Source organism: Danio rerio, chromosome 18 (genome assembly GCF_052040795.2).
Source record: "Danio rerio strain M-AB ecotype USA chromosome 18, GRCz13ab, whole genome shotgun sequence".
NCBI lineage: Eukaryota > Metazoa > Chordata > Actinopteri > Cypriniformes > Danionidae > Danio > Danio rerio.
The window spans coordinates 14,212,625-14,234,261 of record NC_141038.1 but is presented as its reverse complement, the minus strand read 5'-3'; the positions used below and the strand labels follow the sequence as shown (position 1 = coordinate 14,234,261).

The 21,637-nt window shown below is 35.7% G+C and overlaps 1 protein-coding gene across 7 annotated transcripts in view; it reads left to right on the top strand.

Moving 5' to 3' along the window:
- The window catches only part of srgap1a (SLIT-ROBO Rho GTPase activating protein 1a), a 197,388-nt gene extending 180,531 nt beyond the window's left edge, over window positions 1-16,857 (top strand). For 2 of the 7 annotated variants that reach the window (XM_087292999.1, XM_087292998.1), the window contains exons 21-22: window positions 7,998-8,346; window positions 11,512-16,857. In XM_087292999.1, the coding sequence (XP_087149125.1) occupies window positions 7,998-8,346; window positions 11,512-11,898 (736 nt within the window). In that variant the 3' untranslated portion in view covers window positions 11,899-16,857. Of the gene's footprint in view, window positions 1-7,947; window positions 8,429-11,511 lie in introns of all 7 variants that reach the window. The other 5 variants (XM_087293002.1, XM_087293000.1, XM_087293003.1 and 2 more) reach the window with 3 other exon arrangements.
- The last annotated feature ends 4,780 nt before the right edge of the window (window positions 16,858-21,637 follow it).

Here is a 21,637-nt window from a genome sequence, read left to right as displayed (position 1 = left end):
GCATTTCATGTCAAGTTCAGCCTTATAATCTTAAAATGTGAGCAAAATCACGTTTTGTCATAACTTTAGACATTACGCTAGAGAATCATTCAAATAATAAAGTGATGTAAAGAAAAGTTCTGAAGTGACGGTGAATTAGTAATGGCTTCTGCTGTTCTGATGTCAGCTGCAGATGTAAATGAATGGCGGTAGGAAGTAGTTCCTCTTACAAAAGGGTTTTTAGACTCTTCGTGTTTGATTTTCTTTTTTATAAACACTTTTTTATAAACACTAGTAGCAGTGCAATATGGCTATATATTAGCACGGGTGGACATTAAGGCACTCATGCCAAGGCATGCCTCCCACCAGTGCTGACATACAGCCATATCGCACTGCTACTCATGTGATATTGCTCATATACATATATGCACGCTCTGAAAGTGAGATGTTTCTTTTCCGGACAGAGCCGGGTGACATAATCCCATTGGTTCTTTTCTTTATTGACATTGGGCTGACCCAATCACAATTTTCCATGTTGGGCTCTGTGTAACGTAGTTGTGTATTTGTCAAAATAGAGAGTCACGCCTGTTTCTCACGCGCAGGTCCGCCCCGCGGGAGAGCAGGCTTTTGCGTCTGAACTCTGCAGCGGGGCACAGATCAATATATTCCTGTCTATTCTATCTAGTTACCTATCTGTCCATATACATATACTTTTTTAAACTTTTAATCTGCACCACGGCCACGGCAACTTCCTCCTATAATGCTGTTTCCTTAACCTGCAAGTCTTTATTTTACAAATGATAGAGAATGTCTGATTCTCACGCTCTATGAAGGGTGCCATTCATGTATTTTAAGATGCACTCAGTCAGAAGACAAGCGCAAGAGATATCATGACATTGTGTTTTTGATCGTCAGCATGATGTAGGCTTATAGTGACAATAATATTTATACAATATGGTTAATATAATGATATTTATACATGATCAAACTAGTGTGCAACTTAAGCAACTTTTTTTACATTTAGTTTTGTAGTTCTGCCCAAACAAATATTTGTTGCATTTTTTAATTGTTTAAGTTCATTTGATTGACATTTCATTGTTGAGTTAAACATGCTTTTTAAGGGTCTCTGATACATTGCTTTTATTATTTATCTTTATTTTATTAATCAACATTAACTGTGTGCATCAGCAGGCAGTTTTTGTTATGCTCATTATTTTCTAGGCTCCCTCAAAACACACAGGCACCCACATTTCCAGTGTGGATTATAATTTTATTTTAATAATAAATAAAAAAATGTAGTTTTTTAATTAGTCAACTTTCGTTATTTCCTATATATGTCTTTTGTGCTTTTATAGAATAGGAGTTGGTAAACATATTCAAGGGCATGCACAGATTTTCAATACTTTATTATTATTATTATAGTTTTCCATATCTGCAATGCCTGTATTTCGGCATTTTTTTGCAGTCTACTTAGAATCTAACATGGAAATCAGTTTTTTTTTTTATTGTCATTGATTGTTTTGAAATTCAAATGGCATTAACATGCCTGTGTTTTTATTTCTGTAATAAATATGGCTGTCAAGCCAGGATCTTGATGGTTTATTGTGGGTATGTTGTTTACATGAAGAAATCTGTGTTACAAGTAAACAAAAATTCTTATAATGAATTATATTTTGAATTTAAATAGTATTTGTCTTGCGTTTACATTAATTTTACACTCGAATAGCCAAAATTACAAGTTTCAGTCTTTTAAATGCGATTAATCGCAATTAATCACGATTAATTTTTTTAGAAGTGCGATTAATTAGTTAATTTTTTTAATCGATTGACAGCACTGATATATATATATGATATGTTATTACTTTTAATAATAGTATTATTGTTGTTATCAATACATTATAATCTTAAATATTTTTATTATTATTAACCAAAATAACTATAATAAATTAATAATATAAAATAATAATAATAATAATAAACCCTCAAATTAAACCTAAGTGCTAAAGATCTCCCGTTTTTGACTCATTTTGAATCTGTGAATTGTTCAATTCACAAAGAAAATAACAATTGTATATGTAGTAAATTGTAAATGTAGTAAAGCAAAATGTAAAGTTTCCTGCAGTTTGCATTTGCTTGGAGACAAAGAGGCAAAACTTCCAACAAAACTTTACTTGAGTAGCTTTATAGAAAACGATCAAATACCTCTCAAGACACAGCGAAGAAAGAAATACCCTGAAGTCGCGGTGTGGGTTTATTTTTGTTCTGTTGATTCTCTTTCTCCATCTCTCTCTCTCCCTCTCCTTCTCCCTGTCGTGCGGTTATTTTTCCTGCCTCTTAAATCTTTCAGTGCATTTATCTTTATTTAGACGTTCTCCTCCATCTATAAGTGCGTTTATCACACATACTTCCTCGCGGATGAGGATCGCTTCCTCTGCGACTGTAAACCCAGTGACATTCTGGCCATCAAATCACAAGTGCTGATTTCTAAACACAAATGTTCTCTTTGAATGTCAGCACTATTTCTAGCAGCTCAAACGCATGAACTCTCCACGTTTGCATTCACTTCACCAGAAATCGGGATGTCAAGCGTTAGTTCATAAATGATAAAGAAATGACATCATGTGTGAATATGAGTTTGAATCATTTTGAGTCATAAGAGTTTATTTCTGTGTTTTCATGACTCTTTCATTTTGTCTGAAGTGCATGAGTTGCATTGGTTTTAATGTAGTGCAGGTTGCCCTCTGCTGGACAGATAATGCTTGAGAGTAGATGCCACAAATTTAGTTCTGGTCTTACTGTAGTCATTATGTTGGTTATGCAGTTTATGATCTCGCAGATGAGCATCTCATTACTGATTTCCATCCATCACGCACTGTCAAAACGATTGCACAAGCATTGTGAGAGCTCATTAAGAGGAAACTCATGGTAATGATGGAAAATTAAGAGATTTGAAATTTAGAGATTATAGCTATTATATACACTAGTATTTAATAATATTTGAAATGAGGTTGTTTCATGTGTGTGGGTGTGTGTTTGTGGCATATCAGGACGCAAATCTGTATAACTACATGGGTATGACACATGTATTACAAGAAGGTGGTGAATTATGAGGACATTGCTGATGAACATGAGCTTATAAATCCAACTGAATGATGTTTTTTTTCTGAAGGTAAAACTGTACACATATTTTGTGAGGGTTGGGTTTAGGGGTCGGCTGGGGTAGGACGATTAAAAAATGCTGGGTTCCACACTATCGATTTGTGTTGGGACAGCATGAAGAAACTTAAAGTTAATTGATTAGTTTTTTTTTTAAAGTCGGTGGACTGAACAAAAAAATAACAACCCATGCTCATTCTAAAAACCGAGTCCCGCGGACGTTTCCGGAGACCGCGAATTATGTAGCCAGTGGTACGTATGGCTGCATTTCATTTTTAAGCGAATGCTACAGGGTGGTATGACGCCGTTCCTTTTAGCGCTTACCGGCTGACCGCTTATCTTTGTGTGGAGGGCTCTTCCGCCACAACCAGTTTGTCCAGTTAGCTCGTCAGCGGACTTGAGACGCAGAGAGGAGCTTAACACGACGACGTGGTTAAAGAAATTAGGTTAGAAAAATAGGAAATACAAATTAGGAAAATTAGGTATACAAAAAATAAAGTGAACAAGTTAGGGATGCTCATTTCGGTTAATTTTGCTAACCGACAACTGCCGCTCATTAATCGGTTATTAACGGTTAACTCGTCAGATTACTATTAATTTTATATTAAACAAATTGACATGTCTATTTTGTGTCTGACACATTAAATATTGCATTTTAAAATACTGATTTATTTTTATATGCTAGCATATTAATAATACAACAATACAACAGAGCATTTTCACGCACCTGCAGTGTTTAGCACAGAAGAACAGAATAAGCTAAATAAAATGAATAAAACAAATAGGACTGCCCTAGATTATTTTCACTTAAATAATTAATTTTTATAACAAATCGAAAACACTGACTGATTCTTTTTAATAACCGGCATAGGCTGCTTTTTTCCAATCATATTTTTGTCTTCCATCAAATAAAATCGCAGACTTCCTCAAATCGCTCGCTCCACGGAAAATATGCATTTATTTAATGCCCCGCTGTTATTATTATAATCACAAAACCTTTTACATTTTTAATAGAAATCATTATTTTAAAGATTATGTCTTGCTATGGTTTCCTTTCTCTCCATCGCGGCTCAAGTGCGCGCGCTGCGTGATGAAAAGACAACATGTTGACTTTTTGTAAACAGTTGTGTTGTTTAAATATGATATTGCATTAATGTGCATACATGCTTTATATGCTATAAAATAAAAGTTTAAGCCTATTTGTTGCGTTTATGATGCAGATCCAGGTCAATATCAGCGCTTTTTTTTTGGCATCAACGCGTCTGTTAAACAGCAATATTCTTCTTCCATTTTGCTTCTTTGGCAAATGTGCCTGTAGGCACGGGTTATACGTTATCGTCCCGCAAGTTAAGTATGTCTTGCAGGTGAACAAGTGGCCGACCACAGCTAACGTGCTTTTTTCATTCCAAAAACGCGAGGCGCACCTCACTGCCTTTATGTTGACAAGGAAAAAAGAAGAGAAGAAGCGCGGTCCTCTTATGAAACGACTGAATCAGCTGGGTATCGATTGTGAAAAAGTGTTGCTGTATATGTTGTTAAAATTGTAATATTTAATAATATTATGATATTTAATATTTGTACATTCATACAGCTCTGGATAACTTAAAACAGCGATTAGACCTTCAGAGTGGCAATAATGCGTCCTGAAGTAAAGCGAAACGGCTATAAACTCAAGCAAGATACAGTGATTATATACAGAGTTATACTTTATCTATAAAGAAAGTATAACTATAGAAACTGTGTTCATCTTAACTGAAAGCTTCTGCGTGTTTGCTGGCCTCACGCATCGCGCACCTGTCAGTTAGTCTGTCAGTGCGTAACGCCAAAGGATTAAACAGAGAGCGCACAGCACTATACGGTTACAGAAAAGTTTGTGCTGTTATAATCCACTTACCTTTTATTACGTTTTGATGCGATTATAATCCGCTATTAAAAACAACAGCAATAACTGAATGTTTTGAATGGGTAATGTAGTTGTTGATGAATGCATTTTGGTCCCCGCCATGGAAGAATGAATGTATCGGAAACCAAGCTCTTTAAAAGTTCTTTTTAGTTGTCTTGACAACACAAACTACTGCTCTGGGATGAGCCGCGTGCAAAAGATACCCCTCTTAACGCAAAGGCGCATTCAATCGGCCACTTATGCAGCCAAACTAAAAATATATAAAATAATAATTTTAATCGTTTAATTGATAGCATTAATCGGTCACAAACACACCCTTTCGGTTAACGGTTAATCGATTATTTTGAGCATCCCTAGAACAAGTTCATAACAGGGTGAGAATGTGGTAAAATCCAAAAACATGGTAAAATTCCGACGAGGGCTGGATGGCTTTTGTAAATTGTTGGTTGGGTTTAGGAAAGTAGGCGGGTAAGTGGGTTAATCGGTAAAATTGGTTGGGTCCAGGGAAGGAGGAGGGTCCTTATTTAAGTTCAAAAACAACACGCAACATAGCCTACAGTCAGTGCAAACCTCATCTGTATCTTTAATCTTCACCAGCACTTGTTACCTCTTGTTAGAATGTAATTTCGTCATTGCAAATTTATAATTCTGATGTTGGGTCTGGGGAAGGAGGAGGGTGGCCGGTCATTCATCCAGTCAGAGAGGCGGTCGTAAGACAGTGGCCTCTGGTGGCTTTATGCGAGAACAGCGTGGGTACGAACGGCACTCGGGAGAGACATTTAAGATGTGAAAAAGCGCACACATCTGCCTCTAGCGGATTCGCGAAAACCAAAACTGCTCAAATACGCACCTCCAGGACATATTTCGCGATCTCCAGAAACATTCACGGGACTACGCTTTCAGAATGAGCCTGGGTTGCAATATAATTAAGTTTTTACAAAAAACCTCAAGAGTTGTGTTGTTTCAGCTTGACTTATGTACGTTGTTTCTGCAAGCATCATTTTTGAGTGCAGTTTTTACAGTATAAAAACAATGGAAACCTATGTAATGTCCCCACAATTCACAGAAACAACCCTCTGTGTGTGTGCTGGTTTTAGTGGTTTACCTGGACAGTCTTTTGTGTAATGATATGGAATAAACCACGAATACCTGTATGTGTTTGTGTTTATTTGTGTGTGGCACGCTTGCTGGTTTTGGTGGTTTAAGAGGACAGTCTGTCGTATAGTGAAAAACTGCCCATTGCACTCGTCCTCTGACATTGTTTCTTCTAATCGTGCTTACACACTCTCCTTCCAACCTTCAACAACCTGTTTGCTTATATCGGTTGTCACATCATTTGAATAACGTGACGTCACTTTTGAGTGGTTGTGTTTAATCAATGACATATTTTCTCTGTTTGTATTTGATTGTTGCTACTTGTGTTTACCAGCTTGGATGACATGTGCATTAGAGTGTAGAATGTGTTTTGTGAATGAGAATGTGTTTAAAGTTTTGCTGAAAAGTTTAAGTCAGATCTGCACATTGTGTTTTACCATGTTGAATGGTTTAAGGCAGCGGTGCCCAAACTCGGCCCTGGAGGGCCAGTGTCCTGCAAAGTTTGGTTCCGACCACAATCAGAAACACCAGGGCTAGCTAATCAAACTCTTATCAGCCTTTCTAGAAACATGCTTGCAGGTGAGTTGAGGCAAGTTGGAGCTAAAAGCTGCAGGGACACCCCTGGTATTGACAACAGACTGCACAATTAGCTAAATGAGGTCAGGAAACTGAGAACTTAATTCAAAGGGTTTTAGTGTTTCAGCAATTGAGAAAAACTGTAAGTTAGATGCTTTTTACTGATACTGTTATCTCTAAAAACACATTCTGACTTTTACATGACGTATATAGACTAAATGGATGGACTACTGTATATGCCAAAATTTTGACACTTTCACTTTAAAAACCTCTTTGTTTTCCTGGCACCAGGCATCATCTGAGTAGCTCTTGCAGTTAATCCTGTCATATTCTCAGCCATAATTCATCATTATGACTCCTGCTAAGCTGTTTCTTGTCAGCCTGTAAGTCTTACCACAGACATTCTGTAGTGTAGAGCCTTATGTATCAGCACTGAAGGTTAAAGCATGCTGATGCTGCCAAATGAACTTCAATAATCACACGCTCATTATTATCAACAGCTCAAGAAGTTCGCTATTTCAAATATAGACGTTCACATGAGAGATCGCGAGCTCCCTGGAGAAAATGAAACCGCTCGCACTTTTAAACGGCCTCCAAAAACAAAAACAGCACCCGGCAGATTTTGTTCTTCTTGGCTTTGTGACTGTACTTCAAGACAACGGCAAAGTTTGTCTAAGCTCGATTCAACCATGGCTCATTATTATATGTATATATTATTATGGTGTAATGACTCGGCTGTGTATTTAATAATGGCGCTTCCTTTATTTTCATTTCCCGTTTGTGTATGCGCTAGTGACGTTTCTCTGTAAACCAATAGTGTTCAGCTGCGCCTCTAGCTCCGCCTTTTGGCACCCTTTTGCTGTGCTAGGTACCTTTTGCAAAGGGTACCCAAAAAGTGGTACGGTACGATTCACTTTTAGGTACCTTTTAACAGTGGAAACGGCCATAAACGCATATCGAACCGATCCAAACCGTACCACTCAGTGGAAATGGGCCATAATATTGACCCTAAAATGTTTTTTTTTTTTTTTAAAGAAAACTTCTTTAATTCTAGCCAAAGAAAAAAACTATATTATAGGAAATACTGTGTTAATTCCTTGCTCTGTTAAACATCATATGGGAAATATTTGAAAAAGAAAACAAAATTAACAGGATGGTTAATAATTTTGACTTCAACTGAAAACGTCATATTGCTTTACACCCAAATCACTCTCCAATCACATGACCCTGTTGAACAGGATGAGATGGCTGTTGAATTACTCCTTACATATTTCTCTCCATTTACCAGGCACAGAAAGAGAAGTGACCCTCCAACCCGCAGACCTCCGGCTCGCCCAACTGACACCCACTGCCTCGTCCACCCATCTCATCACAGCAGCCATACCAACCCAGATCTGGGCTCTCCGGTGATGGGCCACTACAGCCCGCGGGACATGCTGAGGGGCCGAGGACACATGCCCATGGACAGTCCAGAGAGACGACGGCGAACAGGCCATGGCAGCCTGACCAACATCAGCCGCCACGAGTCCATTAAGAAGATGGAGAGTCCACCCATCCGCCGGTCCACCTCTTCAGGACAGTACAGCAGCTTCAACGAGCCTCATGTCAAGAGTCTGGACCCCGAGAGCATCGCACAGGTCAGCGGGAGGCGAGCGACGACGCCACTCACACCATGCGCTGCAGGCCCTGCCCTGTAACATAGTCAGTTACTGCCTCCTGGTACTAATGACTAATAACATCTGCAACACACACACATACTCACACACTGGGCCTCATTAATGAAGCACAGGCAGAGACTACTTGGTTAATTAGTCAACATTTAGTTTAAGGGGATTTTCTTAAATGACATTTGATTACTTTTGATTACACTTTTTAAGTTATGGAGACGGCATGGTGGCTCAGTGGTTAGCACTGTCACCTCACAGCAAGAAGGTCGCTGATTCGAGTCCCGGCTAAGCCAGGTGGCATTTCTATTTGGAGTTTGCATGTTCTTCCTGTGTTGGCTTGGGTTTCCTCCGTGTGCTCCGGTTTCCACCACAGTCCAAAAACATGCACTATAAGTGAATTGAATGAACTACTGTAATATGGCTGTAGTCAGGGCTTGACATTAACATCCACCAACTCGCCAAATGCAGGTACATTTCAGCTGTGGCAGGTTAGACAGACACTCCCACTAGCCAATTTGGCTGGTTGAAAATAATTTACAAATTGTAGTTTTCTTAAAAGCAGGGTTCGACGATAAGGATGGCCCTATATTTGTGCAAATGTGACCTTAGAATCGAGAAGCAGCATGACTAACAAAAATAACTGTTCGCGTGAGCAAAATAAAGCAGGTGTATACCAAATGAGAGGATGATCACTTCCGGGCACAGGTGATGTGATGCACACGACTGTTAAAAAAGCATGCAAGCTCCTGTTTACTAGTGGAAACACAACTAGTGGCATCGGTTTTCTTTGAAATAGACTGGACAAAAAGCAATGATCATGCACCCACAGTCCTGCTGCTTTCAAGAGCTCAATATTTAAAATAAAAAACATATATAGCAGTCGCTGCTTTCACTTTAATTGTTGTTTTAACAGATTATTAACAGGCCTGACATGAACCGTGTGCGTGTGATCATCCTTTCATCATCACACACGGTATGTCTTTTCACCTGCTTTTTTTTGGCTTACAGTTATTTTTGTTAATATGGTTTAATTATTATTTATTTTAGAATAACATTGCTTTAATATGAGATTAACTCCCCATTTATGTGTAGTTAACTGGTGGTCTGGGATCTTTAGCCAGGACAGATTACAGTGTATATTTTAGATGACAATAATTCTTTTTTAAATGTCAATTTTTTTTTTTTTTAAAGAAACGTTTTGTTGATCTAAATTTAGCTTGTTTTGACACATTATTTAAAATATGTGGCTATAAAATAGTCATTTATGTTTGGTGTGGTCAGAGATCAATTTGGTAAATCCTTAATTTTAAGCCATAAAAAGTCATGTGAAATAAAAACTGATTGCATTGTGACAGAATCCATTTGCTCATGCTCATTGAGCAAGCTCATACACAACACACAGTGAAATAAATAAAGCGGCATGTAGACACAACAAAACATCTAAATCAAGTAATTTTAACATGCCAAAGTCAAATTTAAACATCTAAAATTTATTTTCGGGGGCGATGCAGTTGCTCAATAGGTAGTGCTGTTGCCTCACAGCAAGAAGGTTACTGGGTCGCTGGTTCGAACCTTGGCTCAGTTGGCATGTTCTCCCTGCGTTCGTGTGGGTTTCCTCCGGGTGCTCCGGTTTCCCCCACAGTCCAAAGACATGCGGTACAGGTGAATTGGGTTGGCTAAATTGTCCGTAGTGTATGAGTGTGCGTGTGTATGTTTCCCAGCGATGGGTTGTGGCTGGAAGGGCATCCGCTGCGTAAAAACTTGCTGGATAAGTTGGTTCATTCCGGTGTGGCGACCTCGGATTATTAAAGGGACTAAGCTGGCAAGAAAATAAGTGAATGAATATATTTTCCCAACAACAAAATTGTGGCTAGTAAAGATGCAGAGTGGCTGGTGATCAAAAAAGTTAATGTCAAGCCCTGGCCATAGTGTATGTATGTGTGTGAGTGTATGGGTGTTTCCACGTACTGGGTTTTGGCTGGAAGGGCATATACCAGAATAGTTGTTGGTTCATTCCTTTGTGGCGACCCTGAAAAGGAACTAGGCTGAAGGAAAATGTCAAATCAACTGTATTTATGTTTGTGTGTGTGTGTGTGTGTGTGTGTGGGTGTGGGTGTGTGTGTGTGGGTGTGTGTGTGAGTGTGTGTAAAAAAATATAGTTTCATGAGGGCTTTTATGTGAATAAATAGTAATTAAAGACATTTATATTTGTTGTAAAAAAAACATCCACAACTATATATTATTTTATCATACTGTTTTTTAACATTTTGTTATTATAATTATTATTATTATTATTATTATTATTGTTGTTGTTGTTGTTGTTGATTAAACAAAATCTTTATCTTAAAATTAGAGCTGCTTCTTAAGTAATTATTTTAAGAGAAAAACAATCTAAAACAATTGTTTAAGAAAACGTTTACTGGCCCCTTAAACTCAACAAAAAGCAAACCGGGATATTGGAAAAGTGTTGTATATATCTTGCAGTACAAATAGGTTTACAAACAAATTTATTCTGCTTGTGCTTCATGAATAAGGCATATTCAATTCATATTAATATGCAATATTAATAATTTCAAATATAAAAAAGGCAAAATTATTCTAAAACAAATATGACCCCACTAGCTTTACAACATTTACAGTTTCTCTAATACTCATTGTTTAACTTAAAATCATCTTTAATACTAACAGTCTGCTCATTTCATATTGAAAGTGCTGTACATTTAATTCAGCCTTCCTAGCATTGTATTGTCTGCTTGTATTGCCAAGTCGCATGATTACTGTTAGAAAACTGAAATTGAAAGTTGAACCTATATATGAACTTAGCTCATCATCTAAATTCATTTTACAAATGTCTGCAAACTTGTAAAACTGATCTGAACTTGACAAAAACTGTTCGGTGATTTCCCACTAGGGGGCGATCTGAATGAACCTGCAATATTAATGTGTATTTCATGGCATTGCAGGTATTACAGCTCTCAAGTGGATAACCATTCAATTTTCTAAATGTTTCGAAACACTTATGACATAACAAATTCCCATTTGAAAACATGACCCTGTCAATTTGATATGCGCTCCAAAACTACTGCTTCAAAACAAAAGGATTTTTCACTCTAACATCCATTCTCTGGGTTGCAGGACATAGAGGAGACGATGAACACTGCTCTGAATGAGCTGAAGGAACTGGAGCGCCAGAGCTCTGCCAAACACGCCCCAGACGTGGTGCTGGACACCCTGGAGCAGATGAAGAACGCTCCCACCCCGGCCAGCTCCACTGAGTCCCTCAGCCAACTCCACGGCCTCCTGCTGCGGCCTGCTGGCACTGAGCTACACATGCGCCGCAGCACCAGCTCCTCCAGCGACACCATGAGCACCTTCAAGCCTGCGGTGGCGCCTCGTATGGGGGTACAGCTCAAACCGCCCACCCTGAGGCCCAAACCCATGGTGCCGGTGCCCAAAACTGGAGCGGCGCAGCATCCGGCAGCTCCGCCACAGGATCCATTGGACAAATCCTGCACCATGTGAGGATTTTTCAGGGACGGAGAGGAGAAATCGTGAGATTTGGACCACTGCAGTCAGAGCCAGAGTCATTTCTTCATTCTGCGACATTTCATTCGATTTGGAAAGTAGACTAAGCAAATATAGGTATTTAAAGTACTGTGGTTCAGCCATTTTTGGGGATAGTTCACCCATAAATGAATATTTACTCGTCTTTCAAACCTGTATGATTTAGGTTTCTTCTTCCGCTGAACGCAAAAGAAGATATTTTGAAGAATGCTCTTGAAATTCCATAAGAATGCTGTAGAAGTCAATGGGGATTCAAAGACAGTTCTTTGGCTACTTAAAGTAATAGTTAACCCAAAAAGGAAATAATCTGTCATCATTTACTCATTCTTCACTTATTACAAACCTGTTTGACCTTCTTCTGTTCAACAAAAAAGAAGAAATGTAACTCCGGTAGCCATTGACTTCCATCTAGTTATTTTTATTTTTACTATGGAAGTCGATGGTTACCGGTTTTTAGCTTTCATCAAAAATTCTTCTATTCAGATCAGTAGAAAAAACCCATTCAACCACTCAAAGGAGAGTAAATAGTAAGACTTTTCTTTATCTTGGAAACTATTATCTGTGCTTAGCAGAAGAAACAAACTCATGCAAGCTTAAAACAAGTGAAGGTTGAATAAACAGTTTTCATTTTTGGGTGAACCGTAGTTTTGAATGTAGTGTGTGTAATATTCCAACACTATTATAGGGATTATTAATAAACTTAGAATAACGTCGGCCAATAAGCATGATTCAGAGGAAGGGTAGAGTTAGTTAAACTGCTGTTTGCTATCTCAGAGAGTTCGATTGTCTCAGTTTCTGTGCTCAAGTGGATATTTTAGAGACACCTGCAACTTAATGAAGCAATGTACTGTATGTGTATCCAAAAACGTTTGCATGCTTATCCGACACTTTAATACCCTCTGTCTAGTGATTAAGGATGATTTTAAAGAAAGCAACAAATTCACCACAGCTTCCTTTGTTGTTAGCAGGGTTGTTCACCCAAAGATTAAATTTCAGTCATTATTTACTGAAGAAACCACTTTGAGTTTCTTGCTCAAAATAATATATTTTGAAGTATGTTGGAAACCAGTACACTGTAAAAAATCTGTAATTTTACAGTTTATTGACATTATTTAGCTTAAATTAACAGCTTTTAAATTACAGAAATTTATTATAAAATAACAGACATTAATTTAATTTAACCTGTTATTTTACAGTAAATTTCTGTAATTTAACAGCCGTTATTTGACTTTTTTTCCGCAAATAAACCGCAAAATTACAGATTTTTTTTTACGGTGTAGGATTTCAATGGCTACTGGTTTCCGAGATTTTTCATAATCTATTCTTTTGTGCGAAGAAAGAAACTCAAACAGGCTTTGAACCTCTTGAGTAAATGATGACAGAATTTTCATTTCTCTGTGAACTATCCCTTTCAAGGTGACTTTCTGTATATCAGTAGTTTGCATCCACTAGAAACACTGCTAAATGTGAATAATAATAATAATTACGGAAACTAAGCAGGGTCTTTGGTTTCTCTGTTTACAGCATTAGGATTGTGGGAAATGTGTCTTTACATCTCAGAGTGTTTAATTCGTCAGGACTATTTGAAGTGAGGATGTGTGGATTGCTGAGGTTTGGAAGCACACTGCCATATAAGGGCATGTGATGTCACATCTTCTGCCCTTCCTGATTGGCTGTTGATGTTAAGTTGTATCAGCGAGGCTTTTAGTTTGAATATTATATTTTTGATAGTAATATTTGAATAAACGCCCAGGGAGTTTGTGTAAAAGAACCACATCTGCTTACTTTTGAAGAACTTTTTTTCCCCTGCCATTTACTTATTTCAAGAGCTTGTTTTTCTTATTTAGAATGAAAGAAATATATATATAGTGTATATAAACGTACACTTTTTAAATTTCATTTCTCTTTTTATGTACTTTCTTGTCAGTTTGGAACATCCACTCACTATAAACGATATTTTTTTAGTATCTATCTGCTTAATTAGATGTAATATGTGAATAGTAAAGTCTAGCTGCCAAAAAAGTCAAGTTCTTCAAGTGCTGCTTAGAGTTTGATGCGGATAGGCTTTGAGGATCTTTTCCTTGTCTGCTTAGCTGTCTAAAACGCTCGGCTCAGTTCTGTCCTATAAGCATGAACGATAATCCTTGTAGTTGTCATATGCAAGTACTTTTCTAGAAACTTTCGAGGCAATATTTCTTGCTGTTTCTCCAAACAAGGGAATGATGCCAATAGCCATGGACTCAGAGACTGTTACTGCAGTGCTTTCACGAAATAGTGCTGTTTCATTGAACCCTTTGTAATAATGTCACATACAGCACGGTGCTCAAATTAAAGGGATAGTTCACACAAAAATAAACATTTTCTGTTCGTTTTTTCACCTTTAGGCCTTTTAAGATGTAGGTGACTCTTTAATAAACTGTTTTGAGGGATGTAAACAATAACAATCGTCCTAACGTATTTCCTTTTTTACGTTTTTAATTTCTATAGCTTCTGAGAATCCAAAAAGGTCTGCATATTGATAAATAATATTATTATAGCTATTTTAATTTTAAGTTAGGATTGAACTGCATCTTGATTGAAATAGTTTGACAACAAGCAGGACATGTTCATAGGCCAATGGCATCACCACATTTAAATGGTCAACATTTAAATTAGATTTGTAGCTGTAAATGTGGTCTTTTATCATTCATAAAATTGAAGTCAATCACCCATTGACTTCCATTTTATGAATGGCTAAGACCAACCTGCCACTTTGAAGGTCAATAAAACATAAACAGGCAAAACTAAAGGAATAGGCATGACTCCTAATGATACATTGAGAAGCAAAGTGATATGCAAGGAATTATTATTAGCCACATTTTTCTTAAATCACATCTTCAGGGTCGCCCAGGTACTTGTGAAAGCATGTCTTAAAATGCAGCATCCCACAGGGGTAAGCATTGGAACCATTTGTAAGTTATAAAGAAGTCTATGGAACAAAATTAATGCCAAAAGTACTGAATTAAAGCTTGCTGAATAGCACAAACTGAGAAAAAGAATACACTGAATTAACAAGTGCTTGCATTTTAATGAATTGCCAGGGTTTGTATTTTTAGGTTCTAAAATTTAACATTTAGAAATAAAATTTTAATTAAGCTGTGAATAGTTCAACTACAAATATTTCAAACACGTTTCCATACTTATAAATTTAATAATTCATATTCAATTTCCAGATTTCACTTACAAAATATTTAATACTGTTTAAAAATACGATGTATAATATTCAATTACATTTTGAAGATTGAAAAAACTAATAACAGCACAAGCATAGCGTTTGATATTAATATCAGTGTCTTGGACATTGTAAATAATAAAAATGATTGAGTAAATGTCCAAGACACTGTTATTAATATTAAATGCTACGCTTTTGCCGTTATTAGTTTTTTCTCGCCTATTTACTGGTTTAAAAATCTTAAATGATTCCAACTCAACCTGCTGGTGAAAAGGCTGCTGGAGATCTTCAATTTGCAATCCATCGCTTTCCCCGCAGTTCCTGGATATAGTGTCAAATTTAACAGTCTAATTTGAACCACTGAATTTATGGAAGCAAATTTTTGAATTGAAATAATGAACTGAAAATTGCCTTTTGAATATTATACATCATATTTTTAAACAGTATTGAATATTTTGTTAGTAAAATCTGGTAATTGATTATGAATTATTGAATTTAAAAGTATGGAAATGTGTTTGAAATATTTTTAGTTGAAATATTCACAGCTTAAATAAACAGCTATGTTAAATTTCAGGACCTAAAAATACAAACCCTGGCAATTCATTAAAATGCAAGCACTTCAGAGCAGTCTCATTCAGTGTATTGTTTTGTTCAGTTTGTGCTACTCAACAAGCATTTTAATTCAGTACTTTTGGCACTGATTTTGTTCCATAGAAGCCTTGCTATTGTTATTAGGGTGGATATCAGTTTTGATTTCCAGTGAGTATAGACATTCTCTTTCAAAAATAAAAATAAGAATCTTACGTCTTCCCATTATATACTGTGTATATAAAACAACCGAGCACCATGGTTTTATTCACCTACCTAATTAAAGGCCTGAGGATGAAAAATGAAAAGTTTTTGTCATTTTTGGGAGAACTGTTCCTTTAAGTTAGTCAGCCACTCAAGGTATCCAAAGACAAAGAACACTATATACTGTATGTATATATATATATATATATATATATATATATATATATATATATATATATATATATAACTACAATGTGTTTTCACTCCAACATAAAAGATCTAGGATTTCGCATTATCTTTTACATTATAATGACAATAACTTACTGTGTCTGCGTGTATGTATGTGTGTACTGTATTCACTGATAGTTACACAACAGTTTACTCATATTTAGGTAGAATATGCTAAATGTGTGGATAATGACAAAATTGTCCATCTCTGAACCAAAATGTACCTAACCTTACGAGAAATATAAGCAATGCCTGTTTTTAAACAACGTTATAAAGAACATACAATACGAAAAGCCTTTTAATTACCAATTTATATTACAAGCAAGTGTTTTTATTTTCTTTATTTTAAGAATGTACGTTACGTTGATGTTTGAGATGGTCTGTCTCTCAGCTAAAGCCTTGAGAAATGTTCTCCCCGCTGATCTACACACCGTAGCAGAATCTCTGTTCTTATTTGCTGTTTAATCAGTGTGTCCATGCACATCTCTGTACTATGTACTTGTGAAAGTGCCTTTAAAAACTGTTTTAGAGGAACTTCATACAAACGTCCTCTGTGCCGTGGCATTCTTACTTCAGATTCAGCATAGAGAGTGGCTAGGGGTTATGGTAAATAAATTATTACTAACTTTGTTCTGTTTATTAAGTTGTAAGAATGATCAAATAATAAAGATACTGCTTATCCATTGTGACATTGCACTTTTATGTAAGACTGTATATTTGGCATGTAACATCCTAACAAGTTGTAGCGCTCTTGGAGGACTGCGCCGTCTTTCTAATAAAGGACATAGTTTGGTCAGTTCACTAAGACTTGTATCTGCTGTTCATCTTCAGATCATGTTGCTTTTTAATAAAGGTAACATTGGATTTGGTGAAATAAAAAATTATGCAAATGATGCTTTACCCGGATCTGCAGCTGTAAAAACATAGTTTTTTCAAGGTGAGAATCAACAATGTTCATTGCAACATTATAATCGTATAACTTTTTTTTTTTTGTATTCAGATTCAGTTAGTTTTAATTCACTAGTTTTTATTAGTTTCTATATCTATATTTTGAAATTGCTAAGTTTTTATTAGTTACAGTTTTAGTTTTTGTTTTGTAAATAAGTATATTTATTAGGCGCAAGATTCAAAATCAGCAAAATAAATATTGTGTAATAAAAACTCAAGCAAAGATAATTTTTTTAACCGTATTCACAGCACACGTTACCACTATCATCTGCCACTACCATATACTCATCCTCAAATTGAAATACTACAGCCCACAAGATAGCAGCCCTGAGTACAATCTGTGTGCAAGGCTGCTTCTGAGGTTATATACACAGTAGTGATGGGAGGTTCAGATCTTTAACGTGAACCGGACACTTTTGTTACAATCTTCCCATGGACTTAACATACCAAAAATATGTAGTCAGCAGTTATCGTTTTAGTTAGTTAAAACATCATCATGATCTGGAAAGTGTCTTACAGTGAAGATCTGCAACCCACCTGAACTCACTTGTTTAAATTCCATTTCGAATTTCTGTTATGAAATAAACTCATTTAATCCTCTTATTTAAGCTCCCAGTTTATCCGTGCTGCAGTTGTTCTTTAGTTCAGTCACAGTAAGCTGTCATGTAGTGTTTGTGTTCGGTTAACTATCTGCTGATTCACGCATGCACAGTATTATCAGTTCACTGCTTCTCTATTTTAAATAACTTTTGTTTTTATTTTAATTTTTATTTCAGTTAACGAAAATGATTTAAAATTTTAGTTTTTGTTTTTTCGTTCATTTTCATTAACTATAATAACCTTGGTTCATTGACACTCTTTTGCATACAGCATTTCTAAGTACACAAAAGCATTGTCATAAAAGTTAGATCAATGTTTTGTTTCATGTGAGTAAGTGCGCAGGGATTTGTACAAAATGTGACCTCAGTAAAAAAAACCCTGCAAAATATTGCAGTGACTCACAGTATACATTATAAATACATAACCATGCATATAACTTGTTTTACCTGAATAAATTAATAATATGAATAATAACTACAGTATATAAATGGTGCTGACATAAAGTATGGTTGCATTTTGGGTCTGTTGGAGTTTGACTTTGATTATCATTATTATTATTCATTCATTCGTTTTCCTTCGGCTTAGTCCCTTTATTCTTCAGGGGTTGCCACAGCGGAATGAACCGATTACATATCCAGCATATGTTATACACAGCGGATGCTCTTCCAGCTGCAACCCAGTGCTGGAAAAGATCCATACACACTCATTCACACACATACACTATGGCCAATTTAGCTTATTCAATCCACCCATAGCTCATGTCTTTGGACTGAGGGAAACCCTAGAGGAAACCAATGACAACACTGGGATAACATGCAAACTCCATTCAAAAATGCCAACTGACCCAGCTGGGACTTAAACCAGCGACCTTCTTTCGGTGAGGTGACTGGTAACCACTGAGCCACTGTGCTGCTCATTATTATCATCAATATTCAAATAATTATACAAAAATAACAAGTGTAATTTCAGGGTTATTTTAGAAGGGGAATCAGTCTCCGATGGAAATAGGTTTGGATTATGGATGTGAAGTTTATACAAAAGTTTTTAATAATCCAACAGGATTGGCATGCTTTTTAAAATGTATTTTTTTCTGTAATATATGCTAAATATATTTTGTAACGTTGACGCACAGTAAAATATCTTTAAAATTGTATTACATAGTGTAACAAAAGCAGAATAATTGATCTTTAATTACAAGTAAGTAATACAAAAGACATGTAAAAAGGTTATTTTAATACATCTTTATGTGTGAAGAGGTGGTGAGATACAAACTTGAAACTGGAAAAATTGAAATAATTTGTCTGGGACAACAATGTTAAGTAATAAGAATTCAAAACTTTTTAATCTACGTTGTTATTAGCATTAACGTGTTTTTATTGGATATTTTTCATGTTTAGGTTGAATGTTGACCTTTGGATCCTTTAATATGTCATCAGGATAAGCCTTGCCCTAAAAAAAAGAAATAACAAGTAAAATGTAGTCATTCATTTTACCCCAGAAAAAAAAGGCAAATCAAATATTAAAACAAGTTTTAATGTATATGGAAACTGAATGTAATCAGTTCTAGTTGTTACAGACCTACTAATGTAATGTGCAATTAAAAATAAATCGTCACTACTGGATTGATTACTATTAAGTAAATAACCACTAGGCACACCACAAATGTTAAAGCTATAGTCAAAGGCATAGTTAGCCAAAAAACAAAAATTACCCACTTTTTACTCACCCTTTACAAATCTCACCCTTTTAAAACCAGGTTTCAAACCTTTATAAGTTTTTTTTATTATTATGTTGAACACAAGAAGATATTTTGAAGAAAGCTGAAAACCTGTAACCATTGATATCGAAAAGAAACCTACTATGGCAGTCATTGGTAATAGGATTCCATTTTTCATCATTTTTGTATTTAACAGAAAAAAGAAACTCATAAGGGTTTGAAACAAGTGAAGGTTGAGTAAATGAGTGAACGTAATCCTTTAATATGTCATCAAAATAAATTTTGCCCTAATAAGTCAGAAAGCAAATAAAAGAGCAAATCAACTGAACAAGTTTTAATGTATATGGAAATAAATGTAAAGTGTCAACAATACTTGTTATGCAAGAAAACCATTTTTGTCTATGGGTTTCCATCTTCAAAATATCTTCATTTGTGTTTGTGAAAAAAGAAACTCAAAGGTTTCACTTTAACTGATAAAGAAACTGAAACCTTGCAATACCTCTAAATAATTGTTAAAGGGATTGTTTTTTTTTATTTACTCATCATCCTACTATTGTTCCAGACCAGTTTTAATTTAATTGACCACAAAAGAAGAATGTGAAAAATGTTGTAAACCTGTCACCATTGACTTCCATTGTATTTGTTTTTCCTGCTATGGATGTCAATAGTTACCTTTTTCCAACATTACTCAATATATATTGTGTATTCTATTCTGTCTTCTATTGTGTTCAACAGAAGAAAAGAAAACTAAAACTGGTTTGGAACAAGTCAGCAGTGCGTCAGTGATCATTTATTTACTTTGATTTTACTTTGATATACTCTGTCCATATCTAGAAAATAATTTAATATTGTTTGTAAGGTTATCTCCTCTGAGATTTGTATGCTTTTTAGAAATAGTAATAATTAGTTGATTTCTGTATGTCACAGTTTCTCCAATAAAAAAAAATCCAACCATAAAATCAAGTCTTAATTTTTAGATCCTGTCATCTCAAATAAATTTTCCATTTCTTCCAACCTTTTTAATGATAATAAATGGTCTTATGTTTGGTCATTCTCCAAGAAGTTTTTTTTTTTGAACAAAAAAAATTAAAGAAATATCTTTTAAAATTATTCACAGATTTTTATCCAGCTAAACAATTTTTTTTACAGAAATTCAAATATGACATTAACGTCTCTTGTTTTTTTGTGAGACTTCTTCTGAATCTGTTGCTCACTTATTTTGGGAATGTCCCTTTGTTAAATGTGGTCAGATATGAATACTGTAGGCAGCATGGTGGCACAGTGTGTAGCACAATCGCCTCACAACAAGAAGATCATTGGTTCAAGCCTCGGCTGAGTCAGTTGGTATTTCTGTGTGGAGTTTGCATGTTCTCCCCGTGTTGGTGAGGATTTCCGGGTGCTCCAGTTTCCCTTAAAGACATGCAGTACAGGTGAATTGAATAAGCTATTGGCCGTAGTGTTTGTGAGTGTGTGCAAGAGTTTGTGGGTGCTTCCCAGTTTAGGTGTTGGCTGAAAGGGCATCCCCTGCGTAGAACATGTGCTGGATAAATTGGTGGTTCATTCCGCTGTGGCGACCCCTGATTAATAAAGGGACAAAACTGAAAAAGAAAACGAATGAATGAATACTAATTGTCCAAAAGGTTTGTGGTGATTTTTCTTTGACATAGTATTTTGGGGTTTTACATTTTACAATTAATTCAAGTATTTGTATTAACGTAATATTATTTAATGGAAAGGGTTTTATACGTAAGTGTAAATATACTAAATATAAACAAAATGTTGTATTTTAAAGCAAGAATTGAATCTGTAGGCTACTTGAATACCATTTCAGAGTCTCATAACAAGAAAGAAATTAAAACTTCTGAAACATGTGCTTTATTTAATAATCTGCATTAATTTGTGCTATTTTTCATTTGCCCTCTATCTCCTTTTTTATTTTTATATATTTTTATTTTACCTTTTTATTATATTTTTTCTTTCTCACTTTCTCTTTGTCTTACCATTGTAATACTTCTTAAAATTTGTCATTCTCTTTTTGTGCAAAGAGTAGCCTAATATTTGCATTGTTGTATTATACTTATTCTTCAGTAGTTTCATTGCAATTGTATGGTGTTGCAATTAAAAAGAGTCAACAAGTGCTCTCTAACAGTGAGTCGGCTAAATAAATAAACTATCCGTCTGTCAGGAGAGGGCGCCAAAGA